This window comes from Grammomys surdaster, unplaced genomic scaffold (assembly GCF_004785775.1).
Source record: "Grammomys surdaster isolate TR1022 unplaced genomic scaffold, NIH_TR_1.0 173, whole genome shotgun sequence".
NCBI classification, from domain to species: domain Eukaryota; kingdom Metazoa; phylum Chordata; class Mammalia; order Rodentia; family Muridae; genus Grammomys; species Grammomys surdaster.
This window is the reverse complement of record NW_021604621.1, coordinates 509678-528696: the sequence shown is the minus strand read 5'-3', so window position 1 is coordinate 528696 and position 19019 is coordinate 509678. Positions and strand designations below refer to the sequence as shown.

The 19019-nt window shown below is 36.8% G+C and overlaps 1 protein-coding gene across 1 annotated transcript in view; it reads left to right on the top strand.

The window, feature by feature from the left end:
• Nucleotides 1-19019, top strand: part of Morc4 (MORC family CW-type zinc finger 4) — a 50873-nt gene that overhangs the window by 14805 nt on the left and 17049 nt on the right. The window contains exons 5-11 of the mRNA XM_028767508.1: nt 2087-2219; nt 2342-2470; nt 4822-4941; nt 6571-6671; nt 14365-14454; nt 17119-17247; nt 18545-18613. Coding sequence (XP_028623341.1) covers nt 2087-2219; nt 2342-2470; nt 4822-4941; nt 6571-6671; nt 14365-14454; nt 17119-17247; nt 18545-18613 — 771 coding nt within the window. The remainder of the gene's footprint in view (nt 1-2086; nt 2220-2341; nt 2471-4821; nt 4942-6570; nt 6672-14364; nt 14455-17118; nt 17248-18544; nt 18614-19019) is intronic.

Genomic DNA, 19019 nt, shown 5'->3' with positions numbered 1-19019 from the left:
CTCTATGTCTATCTCATCTCTGTCTCTGTCTCTATCTCTGTCTCTATCTCTATCTCTGTCTCTGTCTCTATCGCTGTCTCTGTCTCTGTCTGTCTCCATCTCCATCTCCATCTCCATCTCTCTCTCTCTCTATCTCTATCTCTATCTCTCTCTATCTCTGTCTCTGTCTCTCTCTCTCTCTCTATCTCTATCTCTCTCTATCTTTGTCTATATCTCTCTCTCTCTATCTCTATCTCTGTCTCTGTCTCTATCTCTATCTCTCTCTCTATCTCTATCTCTGTCTATATCTCTCTCTATCTCTATCTCTGTCTCTGTCTCTGTCTCTATCTCTGTCTCTATGTCTATCTCTGTCTCTGTCTCTGTCTCTATCTCTATATATAAATACTAGTTTTTACAGTGTAAATTATAGTTAAAAATAGACAGTAAAGAGATCTCACTTGCCCTATTGGGAAAATCTTGATGATATAATTGGTACCTTGTATAACCAGGGACCATTTTGCTGTGGAAGTTCCAATGATTTACACATATTAAACAGAATCTCCCCTTTTGTGCATTGTTTCTCAGTTATACTTAAAAGATTGTATGGTCAAATAATGTTAAGAAAAGTTGCCTTAAAGCTTACTGTGTTGCTTTGTTGAAAGACTTCTCAGTCACATGCCTGTACTAAAATTTAAGAGAGCAATATAATATTAGTATATCCCAATTTTAAAAAAATAAAAAAAAACTTTTTTCCTGACTTCTTTTCTTGGCTGGGGAAGGTGAGGGGCAGGGACAATAGGGTCACAAACATTTCCTCAGAGTGTTTGTATTAGAGTGCACTAGGATAGTAAAAATCAAAGTTATCCTGAAAAAAAAATCCAGAATACACTTTTACCGTGGTATGGGCTTTATACAGGCTGCATGCTACAGTGGACCCTGGTCAACTTGAACCTAGAGTATGAATGAGCTTAACATTAGAGCTTGAGGTGGCTCTCCAGGCTAAGAAGTCTTTCTCGATTTTATTTGATCATACAACTTTTATTTATCTTTTTCTTCTTATTTAAGAATATCCCCAGAGACTACTGTTCCATAGGGCAAATTTTAGAAACTATGTTCTGGTATACACTGTCTTTGTAACCCATCTTTTAAAAAACAAATGTAAAGTTTGCTTTTTAATAAAGGTGATACTTTATGTTTTTCCCCCTAATCTTAGTTAATAAGGTGCCCATGGTCTTGGAAGGAGCAAAGCTAAGCAGCCAATAAATAAATAAATAAATAAATAAATAAATAAATAAGGAAGGTCTATATGAAAGGAATTCCAGTTGGTCTATGTATATGATAATTCTATATTTTAGAGGGCAAGAAAATAAATGATGTACTTTAGCTCTATAGCACTGTATGTGTTACTTTTTAACCATTTAAGAGCTAGTGCTAGGCCAGGCATGATGGTGCATGTCTTTAATCACACCACTTCAGAGGCAGAGGCAGAGGCAGGTGGATATATATGTATGAGTGTATGTATGTATACACATACACACACACATATATGTATGTATGTATGTATGTATGTATGTATGTATGTATGTATGTGTGTATACATGGAGAGAGGAGGAGGGAGGGAGAGAGAGTGTGTTAGTTAGTTCTATGTCACTCTTGGATACACAACACAGTAAGACCATGCATTAGAGAGAGAAAAGACACAGAACTGGATATGGGGAAATCTTGGTTTTCTGCTGCTAATGTCAGTAGAAGTTGACTTGGATTCATCTACTCATTCAGCTGGAAAAAGCAGGACTCAGATCTTGCATTGAGAATAGCTGAAATCCATTTGATTCATCAGATCATAGATATTCCACATTCCTTTTGGTCTTTCCTGACGAACTTGGTATCACCAACACTAAGAGACATGGTAGTTAGATTTATAATAGGAACAACTTAAATGATATATGGTCCTCAAACTGCATAGTTGCAATTTGCGTGGTAGTCAGGGAAAGGAACCTGAGTGTTGGCTTACATTTCATTTCTGTTAGGTAGCTAACACAAACCTCATCCCTACTCATTGTTGGAGTCAGTTCTTCTTAGATTGGTACTTATCTCTTTCACTCAGAAACAAAGATGGAAAATCTGAGCTGGACTTTGATACAGATCAATATGATATCCTTGTATCAGACTTCGATGATGAAGAAAAAGTGACTGGTGGTGTTACCTCTGAGCTGCCAGAAACAGAGTATTCCTTACGGGTAAGAACAGTCCATCATCAACAGTGGGAAATAGAGTTTCCCACAGTGTGAAAACATTATAGAGCACAACAGAAGTGCAGCTGTGTAGCAATGATTTTCTGTTTCCTTTCGCGAATTCATAGGCATTTTGTAGTATTCTATATATGAAGCCCCGGATGAAGATTTTTCTGCGACAAAAGAAGGTGACTACCCAGATGATTGCTAAGAGCTTGGCCAATGTAGAATATGATATATATAAGCCTCCCTCCACGGTATCCTTACATGTAGTTGACATGTTCATTTCAGGGTTAAATTTCTATATTGGTACACAGCCAAAACACTGCCTTGTTCCAATTCAAAATAGTGTGCTAAAACATCCCTCCTTGAAGAAATACTTTTTTAAGTGTCTGCACCAGTTTCATCAAAAACTACCTGTGAACTGTTAAATGAAAGAGTCATGTATATTTGAAGACTGTGGCTCAGGAGATTTTAAAATCTAATATTTGTTTATTTATTTATTTGTTTGTTTGTTTATTTGTCTCGAGACAGGGCCTCCCACAATTTTCCATGCTGGTCTGGAAATCACTGTTTAGTATAGGCTAGCTTCAAACTTGAGATAATCCTCCTGCCTCAGCCTCCTGAATGCTAAGATTGTAAGTATATATTGCCACACCTGGCTTTAAAATATTTTTTATTAGAAATATTTATTTTTTTAAGTCCTCAGCATATACCAGTGAGCAGCCAGATTTGAGAATCTCATCCATAGATATCCGCATTACATTTTATTTACATTGGAATTTTGTCATATTTATATTGATTAAAATAAAATTTGAGTTGGACTCGTTAATCTTACAGTTTATGTTGTACTAGGTCCAGAGTTGGACTTGGATGTGAATTAGTGAGTGGAAATTAGAGGTATTTCTAGGAGGAGATGAATCATTAACAAGCTCAACATGGATTTCCTGGGAACTTCTCGTAATGACAGCCACTCAGAAGAGCACTTGCTCATTTTCTGTACCTCATTGCACTGTAAGTGGATCTCAGATACTAGGGACAATCTTAAGATGAACTATGCTAATTTACCATCATCACTGGTGGCATTTTGAGAAGAAATTAGTCTTCAGAAGACTCAGAACTGAAGTACTTATGAAAAATTACTTTCTTATTTTATAGTGATGAGGAATATAATTCTTGGACCTAAAGACATGTTCTCTGCATTTTAAAAATCAAAGACATTTATTTTACTTTGTCTTCTTTTATTACTTGTTTAAAATAAGCTGTGTAGTTATCACTCACAGTGGATTTATTTATTTTTTTCCCTTTTGGGAAACACATACCTTCTCTACGAGGAAATTTGCTTTTAAAGGCCCAAACAAGCCCAACTTAGAGTCAGAGCTAGCAAGTAAGAAAGTTATTTATAACTTCACCTCATGTAGGTTAAGATTGTAGCACTGTGCATTTAGCAGAGTCCCTCTAATGACATGTTTCCAACTCCTGTTTTAGGATATATTCCTTTCTTGGGTCCAGCTTCTTAAGTTTGTGGGTTTCTATCAGACCAACTTAAATTATATTTATATTTATCACAGCCCCCTTCCCATTAATCCAGTTACCTTCTCATGTTACAATTCTAGTTAAATAGAGTCACTGTTGGCATGACTAAAATGAAATCCCAAACACTAGAATTATTTTCCTGAGCTGACTGCAGAACAAGGTAATTGATACTGATTTATTTATTCCTTAGTCATCAACTCAAAAGCCTCTTCACTCCTCTCTGTGCTCTTCATACAAATGTGATGATGCATTTCCTCCCACAATGTACCCTTAGCCCATTATGTACAATTTTAAGAGTGTACAGCACAAAACATTTGACAAATACTATCTTTAAAATGTCAACCTTGTGGTGTGTGAATTTTGATTAAGTTGGGAAAGTTTTGTCTCATTTCTTTCTTTTTTGTTCGTTTGTTTTGTTTTGCTTTGGAATAGGTCCTATTTAAACTTTCTCTTGAATTCCTAGAGCCCAGAAAACTTTATATGTTCTGAGGTAAATATTAGTGTACAGATTTACCAATTGCATCATGTTTCCCATGGTACCTGACCCATATCGTATGGTATTGTTGTACATGGCTTGCCATTTACAAAGACTGTGTAAGTTTTTTTTTTTTTTGAAATATCTGTGACAGATAGCAAGAGAAACAATGGGAAGAAGATTGACTTTAGCTCATGGTTTCAGAGGTTCAGTTCACTGTGCAAGAAAGAGATGGTGGAGCAGAGCAGCTCGCTTACTTTGTGGCAGCCAAAAAAAAAAAAAAAAAAAAGGAACCATGTGTAGCGGCACACAGTTTTAATCCTAGCACAAGGGAGGTAGAGGCAGGCAGATCTCTGAGTGCAAGACTAGCCTGGTCCTCAGAGTGAGTTCCAGAATAGCTAGGGCTATACAGCCATATCCTGTCTCATCCTCCTCTCTAAAAAAAAAAAGAGTAGAGTAAGAGAATGCTTGTGTTTTTAAATTCCTTGTTGTCAATTCATGTGCACTGACATTTGGTGGGATTTTTTTCTATAATATAATGGTTTTTTTCCTCCTTAAGCCTCCGGTGTTTTGTCTCCTTAATGATTTTCTCCTCAGAATAAGCAGGTGAGAATCACATTTGGATTCTCTTGCAAATACCATAACCAGTTTGGAGTTATGATGTATCATAACAACCGCCTTATTAAGGCCTTTGAGAAGGTGGGCTGCCAGTTAAAGGTGAGTGCTTAATGTTTGTCATAGGGTCTTGCAATGAATGGGAAGAGAAATCTTAAATCTTAAATCATTAATGGTTTTCAGCCCCTTCTCATGATAGATGTTAGATTCTCATACTAAAATCCTTTAGCAGTAGGTGAGGTGTCCTATATGGAAAAATTATTTCTCGGGTACTCGTGCTGCAACTAGGTATGTGTTCAGAAGGAGTAGAGTTCAGTAATAGCCGCCTCACCTGTGTATTGGCTTATTAGTGTTTAAAATAGCTCTTATCTTGTGGACACAATAAAAGTATATTGGAAGGATCATAAAATTTAGTGGTTGAAAACCAAGATTTGGAGGCTGGTAAGATGACTCAGCGGTTAAGAGCACTGACTGCTCTTCCAGAGGTCCTGAGTTCAATTTCCAGCAAGCACATGGTGGCTCACAGCCATCTGTAACGGGGTCTGATGTCCTTTTCTAGTGTGCAGGTGTACACACAGATAGAGCATACATACATAAAATAAAATGTTAAAGACAAAAACTAACAACCAAAAAAAAATCCCAAACAAGATTTGTGTCCTGGGTTTTTATCTCTAAGCTCTATCCCTGGACTAATCAGTTCATTTCTTTGAGGTTCAATGTCTATGCCAGTAAAATATAAACAATGTTTTCTTTATCTCCCTTTCAGCTTAAAGGGTTGAAAGATGTTAAGTATGATGAATGATATGAAATATTTCATAAGCCAAACTACGCAAATGTTCCCATTATCTTTGATGTTTTAATGATAATTTAAAGTAGTAATTTCCACAAGTAACTCCTTTGTTCCTGTTTTGAAGATCAGATGGCTAAAGCACAGGGAATGGCAGACTGCTTTGTACTACAGTTTACTGTATAACCTGATTACTAGCAGGACAGTTATATAAGACCCAAGATTGCTAACTGTGGGCAGCTTGGGTTGTCCTGTTATATCATCTTCTTAAACAATTCCTAGTTATGTGTCAGTTCAATTACTCCTTGATTCTAGTAAAGAGTAAGGCAAGCTTTAAAATCTCTAAGTCCCTTGCACTTCATCTTTGACGCTGGTAGTTGCTTGTTGTTCTATATGTGTAGACATGCCTGTAGTATGAGATTCAGTGTGGTGATTACACTGGACCTCAAATTTTAAAATGAGGTTTCACTTCAGTTCTTCAGAACATTGGTATATAATTTTGCTTATTAGCAGTGTAAATTCTTTATTCCAGTGAATCTTTTGGCAATCCTAGAATATAAAACACATGAAAATGGAGTTCTGTGCATGATGTATATGTAGCTACCAGAGCTGAGGGATTGTAGTGATCTGTGAATCACTCAACAATCCAAGAGAAAGAAATGGGGAGAACTGAAGAACCAGGAGGAGTAAAGAGAGGGGAGACCATTATTTGGGATATATTATATGAAAAAATCTATTTTCAAAAAAAAGGTGAAAAAGCAAAGCAAAGAAAAGAATTTGTCAGTTTCCCATCTATAAAAGTATATTCTACGTGTTCCTCTAGATCTTCATGGTTTTTTCTTACCCATGAATATTGTGGAGCCTTTTCATTATTTTTTGGAATCAAAAGCAAATGCCTCCAGGCTGTCAATAGTAATGTGTTGAAATTAACATTTTCTTCTAAGCCAACCTGTGGAGAAGGTGTGGGAGTAATTGGAGTCATTGAGTGCAATTTCCTAAAACCTGCCTACAACAAACAAGACTTTGAGTACACCAAAGAATACCGGTGAGTCACTCCTAACCTGAAATGGTGCAGTTGAATTGCTCAGATACCGTTCCTCTCTCCAAAACCTCTAAACCATCTCTAAAAGCCAGTTTGTTAAGGAGAACGTTAACTGATAATAACTTCAGATATATTTTCCAAGATTACAGATGATTTTGCTCGTTTTCAATTTACCTTCAGAAATTATGGAATGTAGAAGTATTTTGGTACAATACTTTTTGGTAAAATAAAGGACCTTGTTTTTCATCTTGAAGCAAATGAATCTGAAGTTTTTGAGCACATTTTGGGGAGAAAAATTGAAATTTGCCCTTTAAATTTTCTTGAAGCCAGTGTACACTTTTGGAAATGTCAGTACAACAGGACGGTATTTATGCTCTCATGGAAGCATGTAGGGAAGATAAATAGCTAAGAATCAGAAAGGAAGTTGACTCTGAAGTTAAACCAATGGGATATTTTAGGAACTGATGAAAGGAGTTGTTCAAATGGGGTTGAAGATAGGTTTGGGGTTTAGGATACTGGATAGGTTGCTTGCTTAGCATGCATGAGGCCCTGGATTTGATACCTCTTATGTCTTAGACAAAGGATATAGGATGGAAAAGTAGAATCCTTGATTGCTATGAAAAATGTGGTATATGAAAATATGAGTTATGTATATCTAAAATAATAAATGTATATATGCAAAATAGGACTTTATTTATGTATTGTTTTCTGAGCAAAGTTTCTCTGTGATACTGTGGCTTTTCTGGAGCTTCCTGTGTAGACCATGCTGGCCTTGAACTCACAGAGATCAGCCTGCCTTCTATCTCCCAAGTGCTAGGGTCAAAAGTATGCACTACCACTGCCCAGCTGAGGAGAACCTTCAAATATGACAAAATCAAGGAAAGCTTTGCAAAACTGTGTATATTTGAGCTTAAACTTAAAGGAAAATTGATGCCTACTAGTTGAACTAATGGGAGGGGTATTTTAAGCAAAAGGACGCTAGGTAATGGCACAAAAAAGTAAGAAAGAGAAAATGTGAGACCATTTGCTATTATTATTTTTTTTTAAACCAGTAATATTTTTCTAAGAGTGGGAGGAAAAATCATCTCTCAGAAATGGTTTTTGTGCTCTAAGCTATAACAAAGTTAATGAAATGTTCCTTCATTTATATGAGACCATAAGAACTTTAGATGCAGGGTTTGACAAAGAGATAGCTATTTAAATGGCAACCCCAAATTAATTTCTGCATAATTGGGGTTGCATCATTCAGGCTTATCAGTAGTTATGACAATGGTATGCCCTGGATCCAAATAAATTAATCATTTCAATGTGTGTGTGTGTGTGTGTGTGTGTGTGTGTGTGTCCAGGGACTATGGCAATGGGGTTATGAATTCAAGGCCAGACTGTGCTACATAATGAGTTCTTGGGCAGCCTTATCTACACCATTTCCTTTGCCCTTCTCCAAAAATGGGAATTTGAGAGAAGGATTAGAGAACACTGTTTGCTATCACAAAATCCTGTGAGTATTAGATTCAAAAGTGCAAATGATAAAAGAGATGCAGGCCATCATACTACCAGTATATCTACAAATAAATCATCTGTAACATATCACTTTGAACAATCTGTAGATGTTAGACTTTAGCTGTAAATATTGTGATTCAAGCTTAAAACATTTTTAGAGTCAACTTAACCTTTAAAAATACAACAACCAGAGCATATTAACTCAGCAAGTCACTAACACATAACACAATAACTAGGTTTTATAGAACCTTCCAAAGACTTTCAAAACAGAATTGCTTACTTTAAGGACTTTTCATTCTATTTGTGATATAGATTATCAAACATCTGAAAGCAATTAAATAGCAGTAAACGGCTGATAGATCAATTGAAACCTTTTTGGTACTACATAGGGGAAAATGCTCTGGGGAGATAAATGCAGAAAGTGTTAGGTATGACTTAAGATATGCTTTAAACGAATCTCTGAGTTCGAGGCCAGCCTGGTCTACAGAACGAGTTCCAGGACAGCTAGGGCTACACAGAGAAATCCTGCCTCAAACATACAAACAATAAACAAACAAACAAAAGTTATTCTTTAAAAGGCAAAGATTAGAACTGGAGAGAGGTGGCTTGGTGGTTAAGAACACTGGCTGCTCTTCTAGGTGACCTAGATTCAATCCTTAGCAACCACATGATGGCTCACGGTTTTCTGTAACTCCATCTTCTAGGGATACAATTCCTAACTTCTGGCCTCCATGGGCAGCAGGAACACATGCATGCAGAGAAAAATACCCATATGTATAAGATATAAAATAAAAATTTTTAAAAGACACAAGATGCCAAAAGGGAAGGGAATTCTGGTATGCAGCTGTGGCATGAGCTATGGCATTGACAAGAACTCCGAAGGGGAAATGATATGGGGGATGTAGTAGAGTGAAGAGAAATCCAATGAAATTGACAGTGCTGAGGGTCAGATCTTAGAGCAGAGACAGGCAAATATTTTTCTGAGATGGGCAGATTTGGATTTTTGTAGGCCACCCAGTCTCTTCCCCAACTTCTCAATTCTGTCATAGTATGAAAATATATATACTCAGAAAGTAGAGGAGTAAGTATTGTGCCCAGTGTGATTTTGTTCACGAAAATAGGCAGAGTGGAATTGACCTACCAGACTGAAATTTGCACACTTAGGATCCCTATTTCTTAGGATCCCTATTTCTGAACTGTGTCCCAAGTTATAACTAATGAATTCAGAGGAACCAGGTGATAATCTATAGTTTATGGAAGAACAGTAATATTCCACTTCTACCTATAAACAACAGAAAACATCTTCGGTTGTTGTAACAACTCGCCATAAATTCAGTGTCTTAAAACAATACTAGTTGACTGTTCTAGAGGTTTCTAGGTTAGATGTCTGACTCAGATCTCACTAGGCTAAAATCAGGGTGTTGGCAGCCTATCTTCTTTTCTGGAGGCTCTAGGGGAGAATCCAATTCTTCTTTTTCTCCAATGTTAGGGGCTGCCAGCATTCCTTGGCCCAAGGCCCTCTTCTCCAACTTCAAAGTCAGCAGTGATGAGTTGCATCCTCCTCACATTTCATCAGTTCAGTAAAGTTGCTTCCATAATCCCATTTCTTCCTCTGATTCTGACTCCTCTGCCTCACTCTTCCACACTTAAAGGCTTACATTGAGATTGTTTGGAATAATCTTCCTACTTTCAGGTCAGCTGACGAGTAACAGTAACTCTCTCTTACTGTGTAACCTAAGATACTCACAGATTTTTATTCTTAGGAATTGGGACCTAGACATCTTTGGAAGACTAGTATTTTGCCAGTCTGTCCTCTGTGCTTCAAGATTTATTTCTCACATTCAAAAGTGATTGCCCTGTCGTATCCCAATGTCATCAAAAAAGCACCAGTCTAAAGTCTTAGCTAAATATCATAAGCTCAGAAGTCCCATATTTCATATCCAAATTATATTTTTCTGAGTCTGTCACACACACACACACACACACACACATACTTTACTGCTAAAATATAATATTGTGAGAAGCATGGGACACCAGTTCTGTAAAAGTTTTATGTCAAGTGAAGTTTCAACTAAAAAGAAAACAAAGTTTCAGGTACCAACCAATTTTATAAATCCAGCTAGGCAAATTTTATTAAATATCCAAAGACCAGGCATAATTTTCTGGGGCTTGCAACACTGCCCTCCATCATGCTGTCTAGCCTTATGGTTCAACCTTCAAAATTATCTGTTCATGGAGACTAGTATATTTTTACAGCAGGGTAGTTTCATCAACTTTTATCTGCCCTTGAGTTTTTGAAGTATTTTATTTCTTGTGATGATAATATAATTACACCATTTCTCCCTTTCCTTTCCTTTCCTCTCTCCAAACACTCCAATATACTTATCCTTGCTCCCTTTCCAATTCATGGCCTCTCTTTTTCACTAATCACTGATATATATATATATACATATGCATACATATATATATGTGTACATATATATATATGTATATGTATATATGTGCCTATACATATATATTCCTAATTCCAACCTGCTCAGTCTGTAGAATGTTACTTGTATATATGTTTTTAACAGTCCAATAGGATTCTTTTATTATATATTCACCCCCTCCCATTTATTCCTGATAGTTCAAGCTGAAAAGGTTTGTTTTCCTGCATCTCAAAACCCTTGTAGATCTTCCATGAATGTGATGAATAGTCATTCCATTTAAGAAGAGGCTCTTGCCTGGTCTTCCTTAGATAATCTTATTTCTTTTCTTGGCTTCAGCTGAGACAGTTGTGAAGGTCTATGAGTCACATGCTTAATATTCCCAAAGAGCCTTAGATGTGACCGAATATTTTGACCTTTTGATCTTACTGAGATATTCACAAATGATTCTCTACCCCACTCTCTCCATTCACAGAACTTACGTTCCTAACTTGATCATTTTAACATCTTTGGTGATTTTCACTAACTGAAATTTTTTTGTCAAATTTTGATTACTTTCTGATAATCAGGTCTTCATTTAAATTATTGTTTCTTTCCTGTATTTTATATGAGCAACCAGAGGACACAACTCCAGCAGTTTATTTGGAGATCTTGGCCAAACGTACAAATTCATCATTTACAAGCTGTGCTTTCCATGGAACTAACTACAGGACATGTATCTGCTAAGCTTTCTCTGACTATGTAACTAGGATCGTATTTCAGCTTTTCCAGGAGCGTGTTGTTCATTTCACCTGAGCCTTGATTAGCAATGTCTTTAACATTTGTATTCCTAACTCTGCTTATGACGATTTGGACATTCTTTAAGCCACTCTCTATTTTTCTCCACCACGCTTCTCTACTCTCTCTTGAACCCTCCGATTTAATTAACACCCACCTCATATATATATATCTATTACAATCTGTTCAGTGCAGTTTAGACTCTTGCATGATTCTCAAAATTCTTCAAACTTTTGCCATTTTTTTAAGTTTCCTTTTTTCTACTTTCAGACAGGGTCTTGTGTAGCCTCAAGATGCAAAGAAGATCTTGAATGCCTAATCCTCCAAATGTCCCAGGCTGCCAAATAACAGTTTCAAAGCGACTTCCTCATATTTAGTTTTTTTTTTATATAGTAATGCTGTTTCTAGGCACCACAAAATCTACCATAATATTTTTATTAAATTTCTTTATATTTAGATGTGTGTGTGTGCGTGCGTGTGTGTGCAGGTTCAGGTCATGAATCTTCATAGCTAACACCTTTACCCACTGAACCATCTCGAAGGGTATCATGGTTCGTATAAGTGGCTTATGGGTCACATGCAGGATTCTCTGTCGAGGAGCTAGAGATGGAGAATGTGTAACTATTACTCTACTAAGAACAGAAACGGACCAAAATTAACCACAGTTTACTCTCTAAGTGTTCCAAAATATTGTAGTGTATTTTTGTCACATTGTATACTTGTGAATTTGGGTTGAGTCCGTTTACATTTAAAGCAATCATTGTAAGGGATGCCTTCTGTCATTTGAAAATAAAATAAAATAAAATAGGTTCTCTGATTTCTGATGTTGCTGTGTTTTATGTTTAGGTGATGTTTTACAGTGGAATGTTTCAACTGTTTTCTCATTTCCTTGTATATAGTATCTCATTATTTTCCCTGTAGTTATAGAGAATGTGTTTCACATGTCTCTGCCTCTTTCTTTCCATGTTAGACCTCTATCATGCCTATTCTCTTCAGGTCTATATTTTATTTTGGTTTCTTTTTTTTTTTTTAGGTCTTCTGGCTCTTTATTGCCATTTCCATTTTGTTCAAAAATTGCTTCTTGACTTCCTTCAAATCTTTCTAGGGTTATGTAGGCATCTTTAAGCTGGAACTTTCTCGGAGACTGTTTCTTTGGATTTCAGTTTTTAAATCATACCATATTTTTATATTCTTTGGATATGCATCATGATTCTCATAACATGATAACTCTGGAAATAAGATCCTCCCCACTTTCCTAGGATTTGCTAAGCTGTTTTTGTGTATATGATATTGGCAGTGTGTTTTGCTGTAAGCTGTCTCTGTACCAGGGACCAGGTAGAGTGTACGCTTAAGGTTTTCTCACTTGTGTCCTGACCTGTATCTTCCTCTGGAAAACCATTGTGACTTTCCAATGTGCATATGTGTGTGGTTATATGTATCTATGCATGCATATGTGTGTATATATGTATGTGTGTGTGATTTTTGAGTATCTTCATTTTTAACATCTGGCTCGCTAAACAGAAAAAAATATGAAGAGGAGAAAATACAGTTCCATTGCTTTGAATGTCCTGGACATTATTCATCTAGAAGAGAAGCTTGTAATCATGGAGAAATATATCCAAAAAGGCCATTTGCACATTGTGTGATCAAAAATAGTAGCAATGTGAGCACTGATCTCTGTCCTTGAAGGACAGCATCCGTTTTTCCTATCATGGTTCCTATAAGTGGCTTATGGGACACAAGCAGGATTCTTTGTCAAGGAGCCTGAGGTGGAGAATGTGTAACTATTACTTTACTGAGAACAGAAACGGACCAAAATTAACCACCGTTTACCCTTTAAGTGTTCCAAAATATTGTAGTTAAATATTAACTGGATTCAGATGCCTATAGAAGCTGTACAGTAAAATGCTGAAGGACCACTTTTCGTATTAGTACTCTATCTCTGTGATAAAGCAGATGTGGCAGTTGTTATCTAGGTAAGCAGACTACTTCCACATGCCTATTTATCTTCCCAGGCACCCATCAAATTTTCTTTATCAAGTACATTTTGAAGATGAAGCAAAGCATAATTCTGTGTTTGTGACTAGAGGGAAATTTATAACAGAGAGATGAGAAAATTGGTAGTAGGAGAGGGGTGAGTTAATACAGGAACCTGTCTATGATTACTTTAATCTCATGTATGTAGTGGGAACCTAATTTAAAATGAGTAAAGTGGAAGTAAGGAAGAGGTATGCTCAAGAAGCATTCTGCAAAAATAATGAATAATGACCCTGAGGGGAAAGAGAGTTTTGAAATTTCTCAAGTTTATAGTGTTCCAGGTTCGTGTACATTTGCATTAAGTTGTAATCCCGGGGGATAGAATTTGATAGGAATTATTCATTAGGCAAGAGAGCAAACTCAAATACAGCTTCTAATAACAATGTTGTAGAATGTAGAAGAAACATTTTTCGTATTAGTACTGTGCTGCTATGATTAGTGTTGGGATCCAAGGGAACTATAAAGACAGATAAAGTTAGTATTTGATTGTTGTTAATAGATGAGGTTTTATGTATACTCCTCTAAGTTTTCTATTTGATTCTGAAAATGTAAGGATTCATCAGTGTTTAATACCTGTCCTTGTTATGAAGTAGTGCTCTGTCACGGTCTCTAATGACAAATTACTCATTCTGTGACTCTGTAAGCCTTGAAAGAACTAGACCATTTTACTTTTTTTTGGGGGGGGGGGTTAGGATCATTTTAACTTCACAACAAAAGTGAAGTGGCTATCAAATAATGTGATGTTAACATTGTGATTTTTTTCTATTTTTCATTATGGTTTTATTATAGGACTTTTCAAAGGCAGCTGTCTCCTATGTGAGTTTTTTAAGTTGTAGGTACTGAAAACTATGCTGCCTAGTCAAAATTGCTGGATTCTGTTAAACAAGAGCTTCTGAGAGGTCAAAAGTTATTCAAATGCTGAACCTTGTCATACTTCTTGCATTTTCTTTCAGGTTGACAATAAATGCACTTGCCCAGAAGCTCAATGCTTATTGGAAGGAAAAAATATCTCAAGAGAATTTTGAGATCTCACCTATATCCGGGCAAGTACCACAAACAATAAAATACAGAATACAAAAACATTCATGGTAATGTCCTTCCAGCAAATGAAAGAAACAAGGATAAAATAGTGTTTTTCCCATCAGGATGTTAGTTAACTAACAATACGAAGGCACATGTACTAATTACATTGTTTCATCGCTTTGTTGTGTTTTAAAATGTATGTGGTTTGAATCGTAAATGTGAAGGGTTTAATGCTGTCAGTTTAGGGAGAGACTAATATACTGAGGAATTATGGCCATTTAAATCCAGCACTCCTGGATGGGAAATCTAGATCTGCTTCTTGATAGCTGAGCGCACTTTATAAGTGAGTCCCTTCACCTGAGTTTATTGAGTTAGGCTCCATGCTTTTAGAAAAGTACATGGCACAGAGTAGGTGTTCAGCCATGTTAACATACTTGCTTCCTTTTTGTTCTTGCCAAATATTGGGACTGAAATGGTATTTCAGAGAAGACATGAGAAGAAATAGGGAACCAAACATATTAGAGAAAAAGTAGACGTTTCTGAATCTGTGCCTTACTAAGTAAGGAGAAAAGATCAGCACAAAAGGCAGACTACATAACAACATACATACAGTTAGTTATAGCCTCAACAAGTTAAAGATTAAAGTGCTAAAGATTACACTGCCCCTCCTCTTATAGGGGAGCTCCTACTGTTTAAATGAAAACTACTAGAACAAGGTATGATACAGAATTTTGTTTGAAATGCAATCTGAATGCTGTGTACGTTTCTACCTTCGTCTAAGATCTCAGCTCATGTCTATCCTCCATGTTTTGCTAGAAATTCAAATTCAAATGAGATGCCATTTTACTTTTCAAAGTAGCAATGATAAATATAGTGAGACAGATGTTCGTATATTACTAGACCATGTTAGAGCAAGCAGCAGAATTTTAATAGAGATTGTTTATTGAGTGTTTATTTCAATTCTAGACATTGTTCTTAGTTCCTTACATGAAATAATTTATTTACTAATCTACAAAATTCTGAAGTATACAAATATTATTACTCTGTGGATAGAAAGCCCAGTACACTAAGAACTTTCATCATTTGTACAGGATAAGACAAGTACAACACAGCAGAGATAAGCTTCAAATTAAGCAACCAGGCCCTTGAAGCTACAATCTTCTAGCAAGAGCAGGATAGTATAGCACCTTTAGCTTCCTACTTACTACAAACAGAAATTCTAAACCCTTTCTTTGTGCCTGGATTGAAGAATTCTGCATGGTCTCTTTGTAGCCCTTAGCAGAGAGTCGCTGCCTCTAAGTGTTCTTGTCCTCAGGAATAATGCAGGCATCTTTCTGCAAGACATTCCTCTGTGCAAATACATCTAAAACCAAAGCTAATGTGACTTTCCCTCTCTTCTTCCACTTGTGCTGAAATTGTTTTCTATGGGCTGTGTCCTCTCAGCAGAGGTCAGGCCTGAGCTTAGAGCAGATTGCAAATCTGGAACAACCTAAAGCAATAGGGAGGTCTAAAAGTATGGGGAAACTTGGCCAAATAGATGTTTTAAAAGAGGACATTGGTTTGAGTGTCAGAAGTACCTTTTTTTCCCCTTCTTTATAAATCTCTCTATTTGTAATTTTCTACAATGGGGTTGTGTTACTTTTATAACTAGTAATAAAAAAGCAGAATTTAAAACAGTGAGACATCACTGCAAGAAGTCATAAAAGAATCATGCCACTTTAATGAATAGTCCAGCAGAAGATCAGTAAAATACAACATACAAACAACCACACCCTGTTAGTAAAGTGGACCTGAGGTGTCTCTCTCCTCCTTGTGTCTTTTTATCAGTCTTTGTCCTCTCTCCAATACAACGTTTCACATTATGTGTACCGTCTGTCATATACATACTACACCATTACACAGGGAAATGAATTCACTTTCATCTGTAAGGGTTACACAGTTCTGGAAGTGACAAGGGCAGATGCACATTTGAAGAGTTCAACTCTGGATGCCTTTATCCTAATAATTTCAGCCAAATGTTAGAGCCATCATTTATAGTTAGGAAGTTTAATCAAATTCTATTGCCCTCTATGATGGGCATTGGGAATATCAACCTAATAAAAGTGTGAATGAAACAATATAAACAGAAGATGGTTTTTACCTGATACTGGAGTTTAAATTCCCAGCCTTGTGCATGCTAGGCAAGCTACATCCCTAAACCTAAAGGACCGTTTTTGAATGAACAAAGAGAAACCAGAAGTGCACAAGAAAGTAGGAGAGAGATCTGTGTTTGCTTCTGTGCCTCCTATAAATATAAAATGTGTTCAGTGATTGGACAAGGAAATAAGACACTTTGATGGGTCTTATTTCTTTATAGCAATGTATGATACATATACTACTTTTTCAAGTTAATAAATCTCAGGGGTAAAATTATTCCATTATTTGCTTGAAAATGATTCTAGAATAAATATTATTAACCTCTATAAATAATGATAGATCACTGGGGTTTTTTTTATATCCACAGCTGATGTAGCTATCTACGTTACTCAAAATACACACATTTCACAGCTCAAGATTATAAGATTTCTAGCATATTTTCCATATAAAAGGTGTTTTTTTTTCATTCTTAGCACATACCTTTTAAGTGCAGGGTGAAGTACAAAGCTAGGATCTATGGAATGACATTTCTGGTTTTCCTTACCCAGGAGGATTCCTGACCAGACATGGGTACAGTGTGATGAATGTCTTAAGTGGAGGAAGCTTCCTGGAAAGGTGGATCCGTCCATATTACCTGCAAGATGGTTTTGTTATTATAATCCCCATCCAAAATACAAGTAAGTCTGTAGAATTCATTATTCTTTCAATAACTTCTGATTTGTCTTCCTCTTTTACAGAACCACTTCATATCTAATCTGCCTTCTTTAGCCTGGTATCAAGCCCCCTGTGCTGACTGGCCCCACTTTAACTATATGTCTAACCTAACTTTTTCATTATATGTTACAAAGCCCTACATTCTAGTAAGGCAGTATTCCCCACATATGCCATGGTTACTCTCTCCTCTATGGCTTTGATAGTGTCATGTCTGTTGACTGAAATCACTTCATGTATCCCACGCTCCTGTTCAAATCATAACAGCCTGGGGAGCTGAAGTCTTGTGTGGCAGCTTTTCATCTCGATAGCAATTTTCAGTGATTTTTTTACCCTGACCTCCTGCTCCTGCAGTATTTGATTCTTGACATTTGTTCACATGCCATTTTTTATTTGTAGGTATTTTTCATGTGTACATTTTTTTTGATTCCACAAGTGCTTTTAAATTCTCTAAGACTGAGCTCCTTGCATTCCACACTGAGTCAAGCTTTCCCATGTCACCTCTGGAGCATCAGTGTAAATAGAATCTGTTGCAGTCAATACTGTTGGCTTTCTTGTTTGTCTTCCTAAGGTGTCATATGTTCCTTATAGCAGCCGACATCTAAACAGTGCCTGACATAAGTCAGTAGTTATGGATGTTCATAATAAATCCGTCTTCTTGGATCCAGCTGTTATCTTTTTACATATTCTTCCCTTTTCAGACCACACGCTGGTAAAGACGTACTCCAACAGAGTTTGCTTTTAGAGAAAATGTCCAAAATGGAAGAAAGTAAATGATTGAAAGCTAGGTCTGATTTGTAAGCACCCCTCAGTCTCCAGGTGTGCCTAAGCACTTTCTGTGCAGACAAAAGGAGACTATGTGGTCAGTTTATGGGATGGACTAGTAGAACTTTCTTGTTGAATGTTTTCCTTCTTTGCCTATGTTGTCTTTTCTCTGTTTATATTTATCCAGGAGAGAGCTTTCTAAGGGACTTTACTCCTTTGCAAAATGGATATAGTGCAGTCCCCAATCAGTTCTAGTTCTTGTTGGTCATTTTCTCAGGTCTACTTGTGGCCACTGAATATTTTTTTTCAGTTTTGACTTTTTTTCCTTCTGAAATTCCCTTCTCAGTGCTATATATCCAGCCAGCTTTTATAGTGTAAACGGGATCCAAACTATATAATGTCACACAATTGTTAAGCTTCCCTGTAATCAGGGAAGTAAAGACTAAAAGCTAGGACCATGTTTTGGTTCCAAACGATAATTTCCTCACTATGCTACAGGAGATGCTCTGTTCCAGAAGAACAAGACCGCATTGATGAAGACTTACACCGGAGCAAGGCTAAGCAACAGTTGAGTATACATGAGGCAGTGCTCTCTATCCCAGAGGGAGGGGACCACACTCCCTGAAATAAGACAAGGGGTTTGCCCTCCTCACCTGTCTGTTCTTTCTTCTAACTGTCACATAATCCAGAAGGCCTCAACTTATCATTGTCTGTTCTCTTCCCTGTTCCTCAAACACACATGCACACACACACTCACAGAGACACATAGACAGAGAGAGAGAGAGAGAGAGAGAGAGAGAGAGAGAGAGAGAGAGAGAGAGAGAGAGAGAGAAGAGAAGGAGGGAGAGAGAGAGGGAATGAGGGAGGGAAGGAGGGAGAGAGGGAGAGAGAAAAAGAAAGAGGAGGAGGAAGTAGAGGAAGAGGAGGAGGAAGAAGAGGAAGAGGAGGAGGAAGAAGAGGAAGAGGAGGAGGA